The 19,141-nt window shown below is 40.7% G+C and overlaps 1 protein-coding gene across 1 annotated transcript; it reads right to left on the reverse strand.

The window, feature by feature from the left end:
• Positions 1-11,511: 11,511 nt before the first annotated feature.
• On the reverse strand, positions 11,512-12,907 carry ARL4A (ADP ribosylation factor like GTPase 4A). Its single transcript, XM_051785994.1, has 2 exons — positions 12,741-12,907; positions 11,512-12,474 (listed from the first exon to the last, which is right to left on the reverse strand). Exon 2 carries the CDS (start codon positions 12,406-12,408, stop codon positions 11,806-11,808), a length of 603 nt encoding a protein of 200 aa, XP_051641954.1. The 5' UTR covers positions 12,409-12,474; positions 12,741-12,907; the 3' UTR covers positions 11,512-11,805.
• Between the last annotated feature and the right edge of the window lie 6,234 nt (positions 12,908-19,141).

Genomic DNA, 19,141 nt, shown 5'->3' on the forward strand with positions numbered 1-19,141 from the left:
CCAGCAGCCCTGTTCCAGCAGGCATCCATGAAGCTTTACTGCTGAAGGCCACTGAATTGAATGGCTTGATGAAAGAGTATGACTGTAGTTTACTCTGCACAAAAAACCAACTAACCAAACAAACAAAAAACCAACCAAACCAAACCAACAAACAAACCACAAAATACCCCACCAAAAAATCCCCAAACCAACCAACCAACCAACCAACCCCTAACAAAAAACACCAAAAAATGCCCCACCAAAACCTACTCCCCTCCACTCTGTAAAGTATTACTATTACTAAAGAAAACTTGGATTCACTCGTTAACTGCAGGTTTTTTGGGGGCGTGGATTGGTGGTGGGGGTTTTTTTAACAATAGCTCCCAAACGTCATATATTTTTGAAGACTGCATTTTTACGAGTGTTTTGTTTGTTTCAAGTCTTTGCTCCCACATCTCTACTTTTCAGTTTGTAATAAATCAGTCAAAAAAAAATAAAAATCAATGGCCCAAGAATCAACATGAAATGAGATGAATGCTTGCTGGATTACAATCCTAGGAACAGGAAAAATCCTAACCACTCTACCCAAAACATCCAAGTGTAGCCTTATTGGTCCTCTAGTCCTCTGCAGAAGTATACCCCTGCACCATTCTCCTCTTCTCCAGGGCTGAAAACTCTCTGAATGCCAGTGCAACCACTTACTGATGCAGAATTTCCTGTTCTGCATTATTAATTCCTTGCCACAGGCCTGAGTAGCAACAGGTAAAGGTTTTCTAAGCACATCTGCAACAGAAGAGAGAAAAGTGAACTAACAGGCACAATGCAGGTTTCCAGCAGGAGTCTCAGTTTCAGTTTCGATGTCTTCACAACCCAGTTTAATTCACACATTACACAGAGTGAACAGGATGTTTAGGGAAGCAGATAATATCTGCTTTGGAGACTGTATACAGTTATTTTCTCACTAGAGATAACGGATAGGATGTCATAGCACCTGGTCTCACATCAGAGATAAGCCTCCAGGAGGTACACCCTCGCTATGTTTCATGTGATGATATGGTGATTTAGGGGATGCGGATCTCCCAGTAAGCCTGCACAACAGCTTTCAAGATCAAGCAATTACCTCCACAAAACAAAGTCTCACACTTTTCCCCAAGCCTATAGAAATACATAACGTGCTCAGTGTAATCATTCACTAAAAATCAAAGCCATAACACTATACCATAAAATCTCTATTTTCAAGATCTTTTCCTCCCTTTACCTCAGTTCCCAGCATTTCAGTTTGACTCCCTAAAGAAAGAAGTTATATGTAATCCCAGAGCATTGTCTGTAATGATTTTTGAACCCTTTAAACAACAAAACGTTTGACCATTATAGATACTTAAGAAAATATTAAACTACTACAATTTTCACAATACAGGGACAAGGAAGTCCCTTTTTCATATCCCATCCAAAGTCAGGGGTTTCTCATCCGAAAGGCTTTCAGTTACTCATACCTTGTTAGACAGAAGGAAACCTGGAGACATCATAGCAGGAAATTAATAATTTCCTCTGCTTACAGAGTTCCTTGTTCACATCTTGTTCCTCTGCTCAGATCAGCCCTAAACACCAGCTAGAAAACTTTCTTTCACCCAATCCCTCTCACCCTTTAACAATTTCGAGCTGATTGCTAGTAGCCTTTCTGTGGTCACACCAGAGCAATTGCAACTCCCAACACATGCAGAAGCAGGCACAGGTGCTGCTAGACTCAATTACAGTATCAATGAGTAGGTAGGGATTTACTTGCATTTTTTAAAAAAAGAATCGAAATTTAATACCTAAAAGCTTTTCTAGATGATTTTCTAGATGACAGTTTTGTTGCACAGTTCTACAGCCTTATCTCACACCCATTGAATTAGGTGGCAAACTACCTTTGCATGCACAAGTAGCTTTACTGAGCCATAAAACACTGTAAGAGGAAGTAATTTGGTTTACAATTTCTCTAATGAGAATATTTGGACTGTGAAATGTGGTCTTCATGGTAAATAAAATGTTTCACTGCACATTTTAAAATATGTATTATTTAATATACTGGTCTTTCTATTTTCCTTCTTCAAATAGCATTGTCATTGAGCAACACCCACAAGCACTGGGGTGGGTTTGCTAAGGCAGAGCATTGCATGAGGCTCTCAGCTGCCATACAGTGACACAGATTTCAAATGGCAGACACCTGCATTTTCCAACAGAGTAGCTGGCACAGATTTGGGGCTATCATTTCATATATAAATATAGACAGTTGGTGTAAGAGGCAGGTGTCTATATTTGAGTTAATCAGCTTATGCTTTCTTAGAGCAGAGAGAGAAACAAGCCACAGCACAGGGCAATTTATCTGACCTGCCTTAGATACTACTCCTGAACTACGATGAATCATAACATAAATGAACATGTTTCTTTCCATGAACTGTAAAAAGACCTAGAGAGATCTAAATTGGATAAGAATACCTAATTTTTAAAGGTCTAATATTAAGTAAAATGAATCCTGACTGCTGTGCCCGTATTATATTAAAAACACACTGCATTGCTCCTGCAAGGGCATTATAAATCTGGTAAACTTTCAATAGGAAGGTAAAAAAGAAAAGGAAATCAGATTGAAAGGAAGGGCACTCTAAAATTGACCCAAAGAGCTTGAAGTGAGTAATGATTTTCCAACACAAAATAGATAATTATGGCCATCCCACTGAAAGTGCAATTTGAAAGGAAGTAGGGGAAAAAAGTGCCTTTTTTTTAAACTATCTAAGGTTTATGCCCTTTATAAAATTGGCTGGGCAAAGCAAGAGTGAAGATTACGTCTAGTCCTCTGAGCAGATCAATGCTCCCTGGTAAGGAAGTGCAAGAGTTGCTTTGTGCAGGCATGTACGTGCACATGAAACGAATGCAAAGCAAGAATAAAGCATTACAGACTCAAACAGCCAGATTCTATACCCCCTGTGCAGAGGCTTAAGTGAATCCATAAGGAAAAGGCCAGAAGTGATTTAGGTCAGACTAAAGCCATCATTAATACAGGATCCCCGTATTAGTTCTACCTTTAAGAAAAAATGTGTGCATCTATGCAAGAAGATATTATGCCCAGGCAAGCTATGCCCTTAGTAACCCTCAGGATAATTTCAGGGTTATCTAGATGGGGAGAGCAAACATCAAAAGATTCAGCACTTCTACTGAGAAAGGAGCCTGCTCCAATTTTTTTTTTTTTAATGGTTTGGGAAACAGACTGGAAATTTTAGAAGCACAGGGGTTTTTTTCACAAGATGGAGAAAATCCTGTATTTGATTTATTTTTACACATCACCACTGTTAAGAAAATGTATTTAATGAATGAAAGGACTTGAAATTATATACAAAAGAAACTAAGGAAAGGCATGGTCATGTTTCTGTTCTCTGTATATGTCCAGTTCTACAACTGACACTGATAAGAGAATTTCACTCACCATGAATGAGCTCTACAAGTTTGTGGGATATGTGTAGGCCTGATTTACAAATGCTAACAATTGCAACATTTAACTTAAGAAAAAAATTTCAAAGGTTTCTATTTAGAACTGTGAGTTCACACCATTTCATTTCAATAAACAAAATTAAGTTTGAGATAGAAAAGGCAGCAAATCACAAGGTTTTTTTGTTTATTTATATTCTCCTCTAATATATACTTTTATTTAATGTGGTAAAAGGCAAAATTAATACTCTGTGCCAAGTTTCAGACAAGTATGAAATTTCAAGGTTTATTATGTTATTAAGCTTGTGAAATAAGGATATTTTTATATTTATAAAAGAAGTGCTGACACAACCTGAACTCTGAGCATTGGTAATGCCATCACCAGAGTATGGTTCACATGCAATGTGAACAGCCCAGATTACCTTATCCTAACAAAATGAAAGATTTAAAACAGAGGAAATAATTTCAAAGAATCGTATTTCTAGTGCTGTCATGTTTGCAGTCACACTTGGGTTTAAAAGATGGGAAAATGTGAATCTATTTATATATTCTCAAGTTATACCCGCAAAACAAGATCCCAGAGAAATTCTCAGAAACAGGGTTTGCAAGAATACAACAGAAGTGTGTAGGTAGGTGTATGTGCCTGGATGGATTATGTATGTAATCAACATGTAAAGCTCCATAAAACTGAAAATAATAAATTGTTGTGAATGGGTAAGGGTGGAAAGTGCATTTTACATGGATTATCTGCCCTAGTTCCTGTTCTTATTTTTGGAAAGCAATCAGCTCTTCGTGAGAACTCAGCACCACGCTGAGCCACCCTGGGGCTTTTCATGGCCCAGCCCTTCACTTTGCATTATCATCTGTTAGCAGCCACATCCTGTGCAGACTGATTCATTACAGCCAAGAAAGCCTGCGAGAACAGGAGACCCTCTGAATCCTGAGGTCTGAAATCACTCTTACTTCTCTCACTGTACTATATAAAATAAAGCTATCTTTTCAAAGGCATCTCCAGTCATTCTTGTAAATATTCCAAATAAAAGCTTATTTTAAGACAATATATGTTATTTAAATTTGAGATCTGTGCAAATCACCTTTACTTGAAAACTCTTATATGCCCGATTTGGAAGACTATATATTCATCCCAATATAATTTAAACATAAACATAATTTTGAGTACTTTTGCTTAATAGCTATGATCAAATGGAAACAAAAATCAGGTAATCATAAACCAATCCAGTTTATGAATATTCACTGATGAATATTCACTGATTCATGTGAAGTTATTGTTTTCAAATACAGTAACTTTTTTTTTTCTGTGAAGCTGAAGCACATACAGAGATAATAGAGTACATTGGAACTGTATTTTTAAACTCTCGAATTATTTTTGAAATAGTATGATTTCCTGATGCATAACTATTGAACACAAACATGCTGCAAGTCAATCAAAAAATCTGAATTAGTGTTACAGTCCTTCTATTACTTTCAATTTCATTGTATTACTATAATATCTTAATAGCTCCCAGTACTTTGAAGAATGAATTTAAATGTAAGAGCAACTATGAGATTCTTGTTTTACACACAGATGAAGAGACTTCAAGGATAAAATGACCAACACTAAGTGGCTGGGCTGGATGTACCAATCTTCCGGTTTCCAGCATTAACTCTGGTACTTTAGCACTAATTTACATGTTTTGATGTACTTGTTTTAAAGTTGCAGTGTGCAGCTGGGTGTTTGTACAGAATTTTTTCAGTCTCCTATCACAATCACAATACCAATAGCAGGACATAAGCAAATATTGTATATAAGCAAGTTTTATGACAGAGTGGCAGAAACACAGTTACTGAACCATACAGAAACACAGTTTGCTGGTACCAGTGCCCCCACAGACACAGCGAGGGATGTGTATCGATGTGACAATAGGAGAGCTGTCAGAAAGCATCAGTGTGGGCTCAGTCCACGAATCCCATTTGTCTCCAGTGTAACATGACTGATTACAGCTAAATTACAGTGACTTTAAACATACAAGTCAATTTCCTAAGCTAATTAAAATCAGGGAGGCTAATCTTTCTAAGGTTAGCAAAACTGAGCTCCTATACAAAATACAGGATAATCAAGAAAAATGTAATATGTATACATATATATATATGATTAAAATAGAAATTCAATGCCTGGAGTTCAAGGGAAACTGTTATTAACAATCCATAGATTGCCATTTTACTGTATCACTTATAACAGGAACCAAATAGGAATAAACTATGTTTGCAGAGACATTTGATATATCATGCTTCAAAAAGAATCAAGGTTCTATGAGAAACTAAACTGACCCACAGAAACACCTCAAGTAGACAGTTAAAAACATACATCATGGATATATAAATTCAGAATTACCACGGAGACCTTACACATTGCCTATAAATGGTTGAAGACATCTTAGAGATCATCATGCAACTGGTGTCAAGAGAACAGCAGCAGCCCACGGCTTCAACAGCATACAATAATTATAAGACCAGTGTAGTTCAGCTGGTATTAGAAACAAGATATTTTTAGAAAATTTCTCTCTTCTAGATCACCTTTGTCCATGTTAAGCCCGCTTTACAAGAAGACTGGTTTTAGCTAATCAAGTCATTGAAGCAAAGGTGGACACTCTTTCCTGACCTTCTTCATTCACAAACTCATCCTTATGACACCCAACTCAATGATGTTCCAATATCAAAGCGACCTGTTAAAGCTTTTAGGGCAAGTGACACTGAAATAGGAAAGGGATGAAAATGTTATGCTCCAAAGGTAATTATCCTAAATTACAATTCACAGAGCATTAACAGAAGATAAGCAGTTACATGGTTGGTGGTACCTCTGGACTATGTGTAGTTAGTGTCTGAAGTATCAGGCTTCACACCTTTATCTTGCTTGACCTAAATTCTACCATTCTGTTATTTTTAGAAAGGACCTTGACATACAGCAGCTTGAGAGCCAGCCAGGAGCCCTCAGCACATTTTACAAGATTCAACACCCCTGCTAACCTTCTCTTTTGTCAATGGATTCGGAGATTATTGCAGCGATTAGGTGGCTTTCTTAAATGAGGTATTGTTTATTTCAGCAATAGGAAAACTGCAGTGAATAAAATAATAAAGATTTTGAACCAATTAAGCAGTCTAAAAGCACATCTGTTTCCCTAGGGCTCAATGTGTCTTGAAAAGCTAGGAAAAAAAACAAGTTTCAAATCTTCTCTCCCTCCACATACCCCACAGTCAACAACCATACTTGACCTTCTCCTTCCTAACTATTCTGTCATCTTTAGCTCTTAATTCTTGTGGAGCAGCTGTGTAAATATAGCTGGAACTAAGAAACCATAATCTTCAAAGCCCAGGGATTATTATCTCTTACTTTCCTGAGCCCTTTGCAAGCAGGTATTTAGCCTAGAAGTACTGTCTAGCCTCCCTGCCTAGTTTCTCTCCTTAGATTTTGTGGTTGCCTTTGAATAAAATCAGTGACTACTCGGCCCTGCAGTGAGCAGGCAGGCTGCAGGCAGCATCACCCACCCACTGGTCCCTCGGCTCGCTCCCAGTCAGCACCAATAGAACAGGACACCGGTAGGGAGAAAACGAAAGTCCCTCATTTGCTGTGTGGGGTGTTTTTCAGCTAGGTCTTCAAAACTGCATTTTTGCTTCTTTACAGCTAGCTTAAGGAGACTGACCAATGCTTTAACGAAGGGCAACGTACCAGCTGTGTCATGGCCCTTAAGTTTGTTGTCAGATGGGTAGGATGGCTGTGGGAGCCCACATGACAAACCCTGGCATCATCCTGCTGCAAAGCCAGGCTGTGTATTTCCCTTCAGTTTATTCACACAGCTCTGCAGTCTCATACTGCTCCTAAAAATAATCACAGCCTGCAGAGCAGCATGAGGGGCAGGCCTCCACATACCTATGTCAGTCAGGATTAGAAAAAAAAAATTAAAAAAAAAAGCTTTCCTCATCCCTCAGACTAAACAAACATCTCCCTACACATCCCTCCCAGCAGCAACGAGGGTTGTTTTGGCTTGGGGACACGAATCTATCAGAGCAGGCTGTAAACTGTGACCCTCTCAAAAGATGAGTCACCCACCAGTAAAGTGAAAACACTGATCCTAAAAGCACTGATTCATGCCTAGATCTCTCTCTCATAGTAAGTTTGCAGCATTATGAGCAAACATTTGCTAGCCTTCATGCACTGCAATCTGACAGCTGACTCAAGACGGCATGTCGGGGCCGGTGCCCTATATATAGTTAGCGGATGAGATTGCCTACGTTGTCCACATTCTGCCTTACCAAGTCCTTTGTAGTATCAATGCAGTACCTAAATCCTCTTCCTATGTCAAGAATGACTTAGCTCTCAACAAAGTTTCAGCCAGACACTAATTAACACCCTATTCGTAGGGTGTTATTCGTAGGTGCTATTCGTAAACAAATGACCCAAGATCCAGATAACCCCACCAAGGCAGAACTGCCTTCACTCAGACCTGCAGGAGTCTGACTGCTTTCAGCTCCTCCCTGCTCTGAGTCCTGGGTAAGGAACTCCTGCAGGACCAAAGTGCTGTGTAGAGTGGTACAGAAGCACCCAAGTCAGGCTGGGAACCACGGACTGGCTGCAAGTATTGCTTTCCACAAAAAGGATCAATCGTGTCTCAATAAAACATGAAAACTTGAAGTGAGAAAGGTTTCACCTGTCACCTGGTTGAAAACACTTTTTTTTTTTTCAAATGTAAGTGCACATTCAGTGTATCATCAAAAAAGTGATGTTAGAACCTGAAAGAGTCTCACCATCCTGCAGTATCTTTCCTAGTTGAAGCAGTCCTAAGCTAACATACAGCTATGCAGCTAGAAAACAGAGACCAGACCCTGAAGCCTGGTTAACTCTAAATGACTGCATATGTATAAACAGCCATACCAACTTCGGTAAGCTAAAACAACAGTGATAAGACTGTGGTTTGTTCAGTAGTGCTGCGCCGATTTAAATACAATTCCTTACTGCCTTAAAGTAGAAGCAGCTAAAGATATTTACCTAGAATCTTGAAGAACAGAGCATGTTAGCACCTTTTAGCAAACAGTATTTTAAATTTTTACAATGTGTAACTCCAGCATTGTAACAAAATTACATCTGTTTATTCAGCTCCTCTAAAGAGTTTCTTACACATACCAGTATTTAGGTCAGAACTGACGATTCATCATACAGAAGAAAGCAACCCCAGGTTGGCAGGACTGTGCCAGCAGAAGCTCAATGAGTTACAATACTGAATGCTCTACTGCAATCACTGTTATGTTTATAGTTGAAGACTTTGCCATAGTAACACAAAACCCAGTTTCAGAGGTACAGCTACACTTGTGTATTGTACTCAGAACAGTCACTGTAAAATTCCAGCAAAACAGTTCTAGTACAGATAAAGGTATAGCCTGAAAGTAAAACTCATCCCCCAAAGTCTTCAACTTCCAAGTCAGTATTAACACTAACGATCATAACATTTTCGAAATCTCCACCTTCTCGTTTTCCTCCAGATTGCTAGAGTGCAGATCAATCACATCTTTGTAATTAAAATCATTCATTGCTGTTTTTATGTGTAGAAGAGTTTAGGGAGACTGCCACCAGATGAAAACACCAGCATGTTTAGTATGCAGTACAAAATACAGTTTGGTTGGTTTTTTTTTTCAAGCAGCATGACTTTTCAACTATTCCCAATAGAAGCCTAATGAATACTGAGATGAAGCAATTAGTATTTGGTATCAGTTTACTGGGTATAAAGAGCCAGCATTCCATTTCATCTAGTAGTACAATGTGTCTGATAGGAAGGTAAATATTAGCCAGATTATACTAATTACATGCCAAATTCACGGGCTCAGCATCACTCATATAGCTTTTTCCTCCAGACTAGTAGTAACCTACATTTTGACGTGCCAGCAGTTACATAAACAGAAATGAAAATATCAGGGTTTTGAGACACATGATTGGATATTCTTGTTCAAAGTTAGCCATTTTCATTTGCAGGCTAAACAAAGTTCATCTTGTCTCTATTTTGGTCCTGAAACTAATTAGAAGCTTCCCATCTGGACACATGCTACTCACTGCTGTAAAATCCGAGGAGGCTTAAGTACACGTGAATCCCTCAGACAGCTTCAGATACACGAGCCTAAAGACACTAAATCAGGAACCACCTGTGAGTACATGTGATAAATGCCCAACAGTGCCTATTAAACATTGCACATAACAAAATAGGTTCAGCTATACAAGAGACTTTTCAAATTATGCAAGATCTATCATTTCAGAACGGAGTCACTGCAGCTAGTATTTCTTCTGTGAATATACAGACATGCCATTGATCTTAAGTTTTCAATTGCATACCTTCAATTTCTAACACCGTGACATTTATGAACCTCACCACATTTATATGACTTTGGTTTTCAACAGAAATACTGATTCTAATAACAGCAGAACTATGTGCACAGAGGTCAATAAGAACGTACCACTGCAGTACAAGAAGTCAGACACCTTCTCTCTGCAGGTTTGTTTTGAATTGTTTATTGAGGTTTAAGAAGTCATCCACATTTCTATAAATATAGACATTACTTGAGTAAGTGACTTACAATGTCACCAGTGCAGGTACATATATAACCACCATACAAAAGCTCCACTGGAAGCTACTTCAGTTTATTCAAAAAGGACCAAGATGTCATTAAAAAAACAAACAGCTGTCACTTTCAGTTATTGAAGACACTAAAGTGCATTTTTGGTTACCTCCTGGTCAAACAGCTGCTGGTTAAAAAGTTTGATTTTTTTTTTTTAAACATAGCTAAATTACATGGATTGACATTCAGATTTGTAGCTGTCATCCTCCTGATACATGGCAGCAGGTAAGAAAAATTTATTACTTTGCTGGTCGAGAGGAGGAACTAGATTTTGCTATTTTTTTTTATTTTTTCTTTAATCTGGTATTTCCAACAAAACTTTAAAGATAATCTAACATTCTGATGAATTTTTACAGCACCACTAAAGTTAGTCTTAAAAATCCAGGCTCTGCTTTAGCCCTTTCAATTGCTAACCAAGTATCTAGAGAGTCACTTGAAGCTCTGTACCAGTAAGAAAAACTACCCTCCCTTTTCCGTCAAGCACTATCCTGCCCAGTTAACACTGTTTGCACACTGTAAACAAGAACAGCTTAAAGCATAATTAAAGCAGAACACAGGCCCATCTTGAAAATCTTCTTCCCCCTTTCCCTCCCTTCCCCACCCCCGCCCCCGGTAGTGTCTAATGTTCGAGTGTATAAAGCATTATTACATTCCTAACCACAAAATACTGTAAGAGTCACAATAAAAAAAGCATACGTTGAAAGTGACACAGCAATACCACTTTAATAAAATGGGGTATTTTGGGAAGATACAAGATGTGGTCTGCTAATTTTACCTCCATCCTTACTTCGTTATGTTATATTGCCAGGAAGTCACCAGTAGAGCAAAGAATGCCGCACTGGTTAGAACCACAGCAGTCAGAACTGTTCTCTATAGCTTCTTTACTGCAATTCGTTGACTTTTACTTTCATACTAGGAGGACTCACCATTCAGAAATAACTTACTAATTTTGAGTAACAGTTTAAACCTGATTAGCACTGTATAATGATGAATGGCTACTTCTAAAAAATAAAAACCTTACGTATCAAAAACATGCTATATGTTGGGAAACCACTTTTTCATGCTCCAGTGTGTTGTTTACATTTTTCACTTGTCAAAGTCTTTCTTTTATGAGTTGAAGAATCCACAGCACTTAAAATTTCAAGTATTTGAACTGAACATGATTCAATTTCAAAAAGTGCCAAATTAAAAAAAAACCAAACCTACACATGTGGCCAAGCTTCCATGGAAATCCCCAAACAAGGTAAAAAAACAGCCTCAACGGAATTATGGGTTACTAGCTTTATACATGTTTTTAAAGCTGTATAATGTTCACCTAAGCACTCCACTTACGAGCATTAGAAGTTTAAAAATACAAACACCTTCAACGCAAACTGCTTGCAGAGGGCACCCTCAAACGTATGAGTACAACACTAAGCAGAAAACCCTCGTTTTATTTGGCTATTTAGACATCCATTTCCTGATAGCATTACATCATCTATTAGGGCTTCTGAAATAATACAGAGCCATAAAACTCAGAAGAGACTAGTTAAAAAAAAAAAAGTTCCACAACTGCACAGCCTTCCTTCACACAGCAAGGTTGTGCAACTGATAGTTTAACGTAACTAATTTTAACGGCATCCAAACAGGCAGGCCTGGGTTTGGAAGCTGTCTTAAGTCAAATTTTGACCATGTAACTACTCTAAAACAGAAAGGTCAAAATAGAACTCATCTCTTCTTTTTCTGCTGCCTCAACATTTTCCTTCGCTTAATTATCATATCATATAGTTTTTCCAGTCCCTCTTTGAGTCCGTCTCCAATGATTGCACAGGTAGGTTGCAAATGCCAGGGTGTTGAAGAACTCAGCTCACTCATTGCCAACATCTTCTCGATTTCAGAAAGGGAGAGAGAGTTCCTCAAGTCCTGCTTGTTAGCAATTATAAGGACAGGCACTCCTTGATTCTCAGATATCCTAGTAATCTTATGAAGTTCTGTTTTGGCCTCCTCCATCCTCTCAACGTCGACGGAGTCCACCACAAACACGATGCCATCGGTGCACCTTGTGTACGACTTCCACAGCGGCCTCAGCTTCTCCTGGCCGCCCACATCCCAGAAGTGGAAAGTGACCGTCTTCGAGTTGCCCAGCGTCACTTTGATTTTCTCAGTATTAAATCCTTTAGTGGGGACAGTGTTGACGAACTCATTGAACTGCAGTCTGTAGAGCACCGTCGTCTTCCCAGCGCAGTCCAGCCCCAGGATGACGATGTGAAAGCTCTGAAAGGAAGGCAGGCTGGAGAGGATCGGCGTCTGGTCCGAGAGTCCATTCCCCATTGCCAGCAGGGAAGGTGACAGCAGGCTGCCACCAGCAGAGGCGGCTCCCGCGGCTGCGCTCGGATCCTGACAACGACACGAACGTCGTTAGACCCCGCTCCGCCTGCGCCGAGCGGCCGCACCGCGCCGGCCACAGCGCCGCCGCCCCGACTGCGGGCGCGGCCGCGGGCAGCAGCGCAACGCGGAACGGCACACGGCACAGGACACACGGCACAGGACACACGGCACAGGACACACGGCACAGGACACACGGCACAGGACACACGTCCCTCCCGCCCGGCCCGGCCCGGCCCGGCCCCCCCGCCCGGGCAGCCCCCCCGCCCCGCTCGTACCGCTGGTGCCTCAGCGCCGGGAGGCGCGCGCTGCCCGCGCCCCCATGCCCGCGCGCCGCTCCACTGCACGCGCCGCCGCCTGCGCTTGTGCTTGTGGTGGTGCTGGTGCTGGTGGTGGTGCTGGTGCTGCCGCTGCCGCCGCCGCCCTCGCGACTCTCCTCTGCATCTGGCGGCGCGGGCGCCTCCCAGCGCGCGGCTAGGCTCGCGCGCCCCGCCCCGCGGGCTCCCATTGGTCCTGCTGAGCTCTGGGGCGGGGAGGAAGGCGCGCTCCGCCTCGCCCATTGGCTGGCGGCGCCGGCCACTCACCGTACAGCCCGGGCCGTACCGCCCTCAGCCCGACTACCCGAGGCCAAACGCGGCCGGGGAAGGGGACCGCTCCCCGCCCACGCCCTGCTTTGAGCGGCCTCGCTCACTCCCTCTACCCTCCCTCGGGGAATGCCGCGGCGGCCGCGCCCTCCGCCCACGGCAGCCTCTCACCCCCCGCGGCGGGCGGTGGCGCCCGTCCGCCAGCCTTAGCGCCCCGCCCCTCCACCCGAATCGCGTGCGCTCATTGGCTGTGGGTGCTGTCACTCCGACTCTCTCCCACCAGCCCAGGAGGCGGCCCGGCGGTGTTCCGCCTCTCCGCCCGGAGCGCGTTCGCTCATTGGCTGTTGGAGCTGTCACTCCGCTTCACCCCGCCGGCCCGAGGGCGGCTCTGGGGCGCCTCCCCGCGCACCTGCGGCACGGCTGGGGCCGGCCGCGTCCTGCGCCGCTGAGGCGCCGTGCGGTGCGCTGTTGGCGCGGTGCTCTGCAGTTTTTGCTGGAATATCAGTGCCCCAGGGCCTGAGGTCCGGCTCTGTGCGCTCACTGCACGTACTGTGCCTGCCTTTCGCCTGTCCCCGCGAAACGGGAGACACAGACGGGAGGAGCCGGGAATAACGGAATGGATGAGGCGGTCCTGATGGACGCCTGGCACACAGAGATGGCAACAGTGCTCGGGTCGGAGTGAACACTCACAGCACCTAGCTTATTTACGAGGAAGGTTTCCCATAGCACAGGGATATTTTAAGTAATTCTTCATTTTAATATTGCAGCCTGATTTGAGCAGTGAAGCCTTTCCCAGAACTAATTACTAATGTCTGATAACACATTACTGTTTCCAGGACATACAGGTTTTAGAAGAGGCCTGGGGAGTACTTTGTCTCAGCTACTTTTGCTATCTTGCCATCGTTCTGTTCCTTCCCACAGCTTTTTTCCCTTACAGCCTTTGCCACTGTAACTTCTGTACAGCTGTGGCAATGTAGATGGTTACTCCTGCTTATGCTGGATGTACACCAGCTCAGTGTAAAATGGCACCAAGAAGGATCAGACACACTGGCTTCAGAGCAGAGCATACTACAGAAGTCTTCATCTTTAGATAAAAATTTAATCAATATTTTTGATAAAAGCATATGTTTAACTGCTAACTAGTACTAGTGGGCTAATCTACTCTACCAATCCAAGTTTCTCTACTTTGTACTGCAATCATAGAATAGTTTCTGTTGGAAGGGGCCTTCAAGATCATCTAGTTCAACCCCCCTGCTGTGGGCAGGGACACCTTCCACTAGACCAGGTGGCTCAGAGCGCTATCCAACCTGCCCTTGAACACTTGCAGGGATGGGACACCCACAGCTTCTCTGGGCAACCATCCAAATCTGACCAGCTGGGCTCCAGCAAAAAAAAAAAAAAAAAAAAGAAAAAGTGGCATTTTCAATACCAGTCTTGCTTTTTTTCTAGAAGAATTTAAGATGTCTTTATGCGGCTGCTGAAAAGAAATGAAATCATTAGTGTATTCAGGCAGTCATATTTCTTGTTTTCCCCTTTGAAAGCATTGTACTCTGTATTTTAAATATCAGAGAATTTTATATAAAAGAGAAGTAACTTAATAGTAAAGGCACATAACAAAAATTCCACCATGTGCTGTAGGCAAGGTTTCATATTATTGAAATGTTAAAATACCCATTCCAGTCCTACTAAAAATAAAATTCTAATTTGCTTACATCTGAGATTAAGGTTTCACTGCTTTTAACTTTGTTAGTTATTTACATCCTAATCTTGCAGATGATTCTCTTTGGAGGAAGTGGTCTATTTGTATAGGAAGGTGATTTTACTTCTATGGCAAGGAGGGGCAAGTTACTACCCCTGAGGCCAACTGGTAAGGTTTCTGATTTGGCAGTATTCTACACTACATACAACGTAATAGAAAAGCATTTATAGTAATGGTAAAAGTGGGCCTTAATTATTTCATAGATGGTTTTCAGTAATTTAAAATTGGAGGAAACTAGCTAGAAGTACCTTGTTACGGAATATTACTGGAGATAATAGATTTATTCATAAAACTTGACAAGCTGAAATAAATCAAATCGACCTTTATCTTCACCTACAAATTAAGTATCCCCTATTTTTAATGCAAAAATAAGCCTATTAGATATTACACTCTTCTAAATCATAACGTCTGATTGTTACCAAGATCCATTCAAACTTAACACAGCTTTTTAATAACACATTTTACAATTAATTCCACAAGGAGGGATACAGGCCAGCTCCTACCCTTATTGAAGGTATTTTAATTTTAAACATAAAATGTGTAAAGCTTGCCTTTATCTCTTGTTCTGCTGTACAGCCATCAGTACATAATATTTCAGTGCTCTTGAAAAGGGAGGGATACAGAACTGCTGTTTTTCTAAGGTATAGCATATCCAACACACCAGGGGTTGGAATCTGATAGATTATGCAGTTTTTTGGAAGAAGAGTTTTACGACATCAGGAAGGTCATTTTAAGAAAAAATAGAAATTAACATCTTCAGGAACATGAACATTTGTATATATTTGTAAATATATACATGAAAATTATCCATGCTCTCCAGAAAATGCTTGGACACTCCCTACAGTTAATTTATTGCATCTGCCTGTTGCAACTTGCTATGAAGTGAATTATGAACTCTCCGGAACTGGGACTATTTTTCACCGTGAGTCTTCTTAGTGTTTTGCACCTTGATCTTAATTAATGCCTGTAGGCATTTCTGCAAAACAACTATTAAATAACAATCCACGTTGATCAACTCCTCCCATACACTTCTTGCTACTTTAGAAGTCAAACATACAGACTGGGCAGGTGTTCCAGGTGTTATGGAGTAATGGTATCTAAATTAGTGGGAGTGTAGGAGAGTTGACACATTCAACCTTTGATAATTGAAGGTAAGGGTGAAGCAAGGCTTTGATTATCCTGTAGAAGTCTTGAATGAAGGAAGTGTACAGAAAGAAGTGTACTTACTTTCTTTTCAAGTGTGTAGCTAAATGGGGGGAGCAGGCTGATCTTAGATGACAGCTGAAAATAACTGCAAGATACATGTAAGAGGAAACAATAAAAAAAGGCTCGAGCCACGTACAGACTTTTTAATCCATAATAAGGAGGTACCTAATTTCTATGTTGGAGTCATTTCATGTATTTATACTTTTCTCATTTCCTACCTAATGGCTACAGATCTGAGTTCTTTCTGGCTCAGCATTCCTCAGCTCATGAAAACAACTGCAACTTCAGCTTCTCTGGGCTAAAAACCTTCTCCCCTTTCCTGGATACCAATTTACCACCGTAAATGGTGATATATTATTTTCTACGTATGTTTTATACATATAGTCTGTAAATATTTTCTGCACAGAAGAGAGCCTGGGACAAACCTTTGTGTTTCAAGAAAAAGAAGCAGTACTTGCATAACATGCAGCTTCCTCACTATGGTAAAGTAGTTTTTTGGGGTTTTGTTTCTTTTAATTCCACAATGGTCCAGGGATAATTTTGGTTCAGGGCAGGTTTGAAAGGACCAGGCTTCCAATGCTGCAGCTATTAACTGACTCTGTGAAACTTAGATAGTCCTTATTAGGGATGTGGACCATGAAATTGGTTGAAATATTGCCAAGAAAGAATCAGCATACAGTGGAAAGATAAGATTCTTGGAAGTTTAAATATTATTACCCAGCAGAGACTTAGGTTACCTTTTAATACACATCACCACATGCACTACAGGAGCTATCTTGCAGTGCCCGGATAACAACAAAAATGCAAAGGATCATCAAACATCTACTTGCAAGGCTTCACATATTCTTCAGGAGAAACTGCCTTTCATATGGAAATAGCAATTCATGGAAATTAAAAGCTAGCAGTTTACGAGAGGTTCACTGTAGCAGGACATTAAATCAGAGCTTTCATTAGTGCTGGTCATTTTAAAGGTAAATTCCACTCAAGTAGATATGACTGTTTTATACAACCACATCTAGTGACACAGCAGATGAGAAATTCCTTCCAAAGCAAAGTCAGTGGAGTTGAAATTCCCTGTCCAGATAAACACAATCTTCCTTTTGTTTTTATTAAATACCATCATTCTGTAGAATAGGCTAATGACATTCATTATCCAGTTCAATAGCTAATCACCTTAGAGTTATTTTTTAATAGCACCATGTGTTACATGTAACAAATTTGATGCAAATCAAATGAAAAGTTAGACATTAGAGAAATGACCCAGAGCCCATACACTGCAGATGCAAGGGGATATGGCCAGAAGTACAGAAGAGTAAAGGACAGAAGCACACAGGAGCAAATGCTGAAGGAGGGAGAGGAAGGAACCAGCTGCACCATGGAGCTGAATTAGTTGTAAAAGACAAAGGAATGAAGCCATAAGGAGGATGAAATTATTGCAGGGAAAATGCGCTGCCAACTACAGAAGCTGGCGTGTAGCAATGGTATCCCAGCCCTCTGTCTTCATGAAAGAGACGTGTTAGCAGCCTCATACCACCAATTCTTGCTGCTCCATGTGGAAACAGAGCAGATTTCTCAATGTGTATGAAACAGAAAAATCAACAGTGTTTCAATACAATGACATGGCAGACCTAGGCTAGTGTAATATGTATTAATGAATGTGTAATAGCAATAATGATAATTATTACAGTAACCAACAGTAGCTTCATTGTACGTTCAAAAATTGAACTTACTTCTCTTCAACTATACCCTAGATCTAAGATTAGAACTAAAAAGTATTACTTTATTACTTTGAGTTGTCATTATATGATTCTAGAAGAATATCAACTTCCTAAATAAAATACTACAGTGGTTTCACCACAGACTTTGAGAACCACCTTGAAAATGAGTGGTAAGAATGAAATAGCTGACAAATTGCAACACATGAAGTTTTACTCTTAAGACCATCTCTTAAATTGACATACAAAATGTTTTGCACAAGGAAGCCTTTTATCATCTTTGCTGCATCTGCTGGATTCTTTTATGATAACTTACATGCTGCATGAATTATTTTGCTTTGATTATTAAAAAGGAGTTGGTGGTAGAAAATCTGATTTGTTTCCTCACAATAAATAACAAAGCTTAGAGCACTAGGAGATGGAATCACTGTGTGTTACAATTTAAGTTACCACTGATTAAACCAGTTAACTAAACTTATTCTCATTTCATACCTACCTTCACATGAAGTCTAACATTTACATTTTGCTGCTTTCATTTTCATAAATATAAATAATGCCACATAGCAGGCTAACAAACAAAAAGTCTCCTTCTTTGATACTGACAGTCACACTTTGTTGCATCTTCAGTGCTGCTTAGGTGTGTTAGCTGAATGAAAGTGGTACTAGCTCATAAATGTTCTTAGTCACACTGAGCAAGTCTTGGCTCAGAGTGACTGAAATTGTAATCTTCGCCTTCTAAACTCTGAAATTTTGGTTGCTTCATTCTCTAAAGGGATGGCTGTAATGGCAGTGACTCCAGATTTGCAGAGAACAGTCTGACCGCTTTGTGTACATGTGTTTGTGTGAGTAGAGTACCTTCTCCTTCCTGTGGCCAGATGGGACAGCAAAAGGGCTGTCCCCAGCAGCATCTTTGTGTTAAGGACTAGTATAGCAAAACTCTCTGCTTGTTCAAACTCTCTTATTGTTCATTTAATAGCAGAGTGTAATTAGTAAAGGTTAAGCATGGATCCCATCTTCATATGATACAAAGTTAGTAGTCACAAAATCCAAACCCAGACATACGACTAGTTATGAGGCAGTTTTAACAAGTAGAAAAAAACATTATTGTTGCATATATCCCTGCTTTCCAGTCTCCTTACCCCCACTAAGCAGCTGGCACTAAAAAAACCCCAACAAATACGTTTCCTTAATAAACGGACAAAATATACCTCCTACCTTAATCCTTCAGTATACAAGAGAAGCCTTCTGCATCATGAGTAATTCCAAAGTGTCCAGTGTGTGATACTACATAAAAGCAAGCCTTGACTTGCATGTTTTGTTCAATGGTTTTACACTGATCAAAGACATATTCACCTCAGCAACAGGTTCCCCACCCCCTGCCCTAAGTTTGTGACAGCATTTTCGTTTTGTTTTGT

The sequence above is a fragment of the Manacus candei genome, unplaced genomic scaffold (genome assembly GCF_025592945.1).
Source record: "Manacus candei isolate 608988 ecotype Guabito, Panama unplaced genomic scaffold, ASM2559294v1 h1tg000021l, whole genome shotgun sequence".
NCBI lineage: Eukaryota > Metazoa > Chordata > Aves > Passeriformes > Pipridae > Manacus > Manacus candei.

Excerpts from the sequence above, each read along its gene's own strand:
- ARL4A (XM_051785994.1), bottom strand. The coding sequence starts at position 12,408 with ATGGGGAATGGACTCTCGGACCAGACGCCGATCCTCTCCAGCCTGCCT.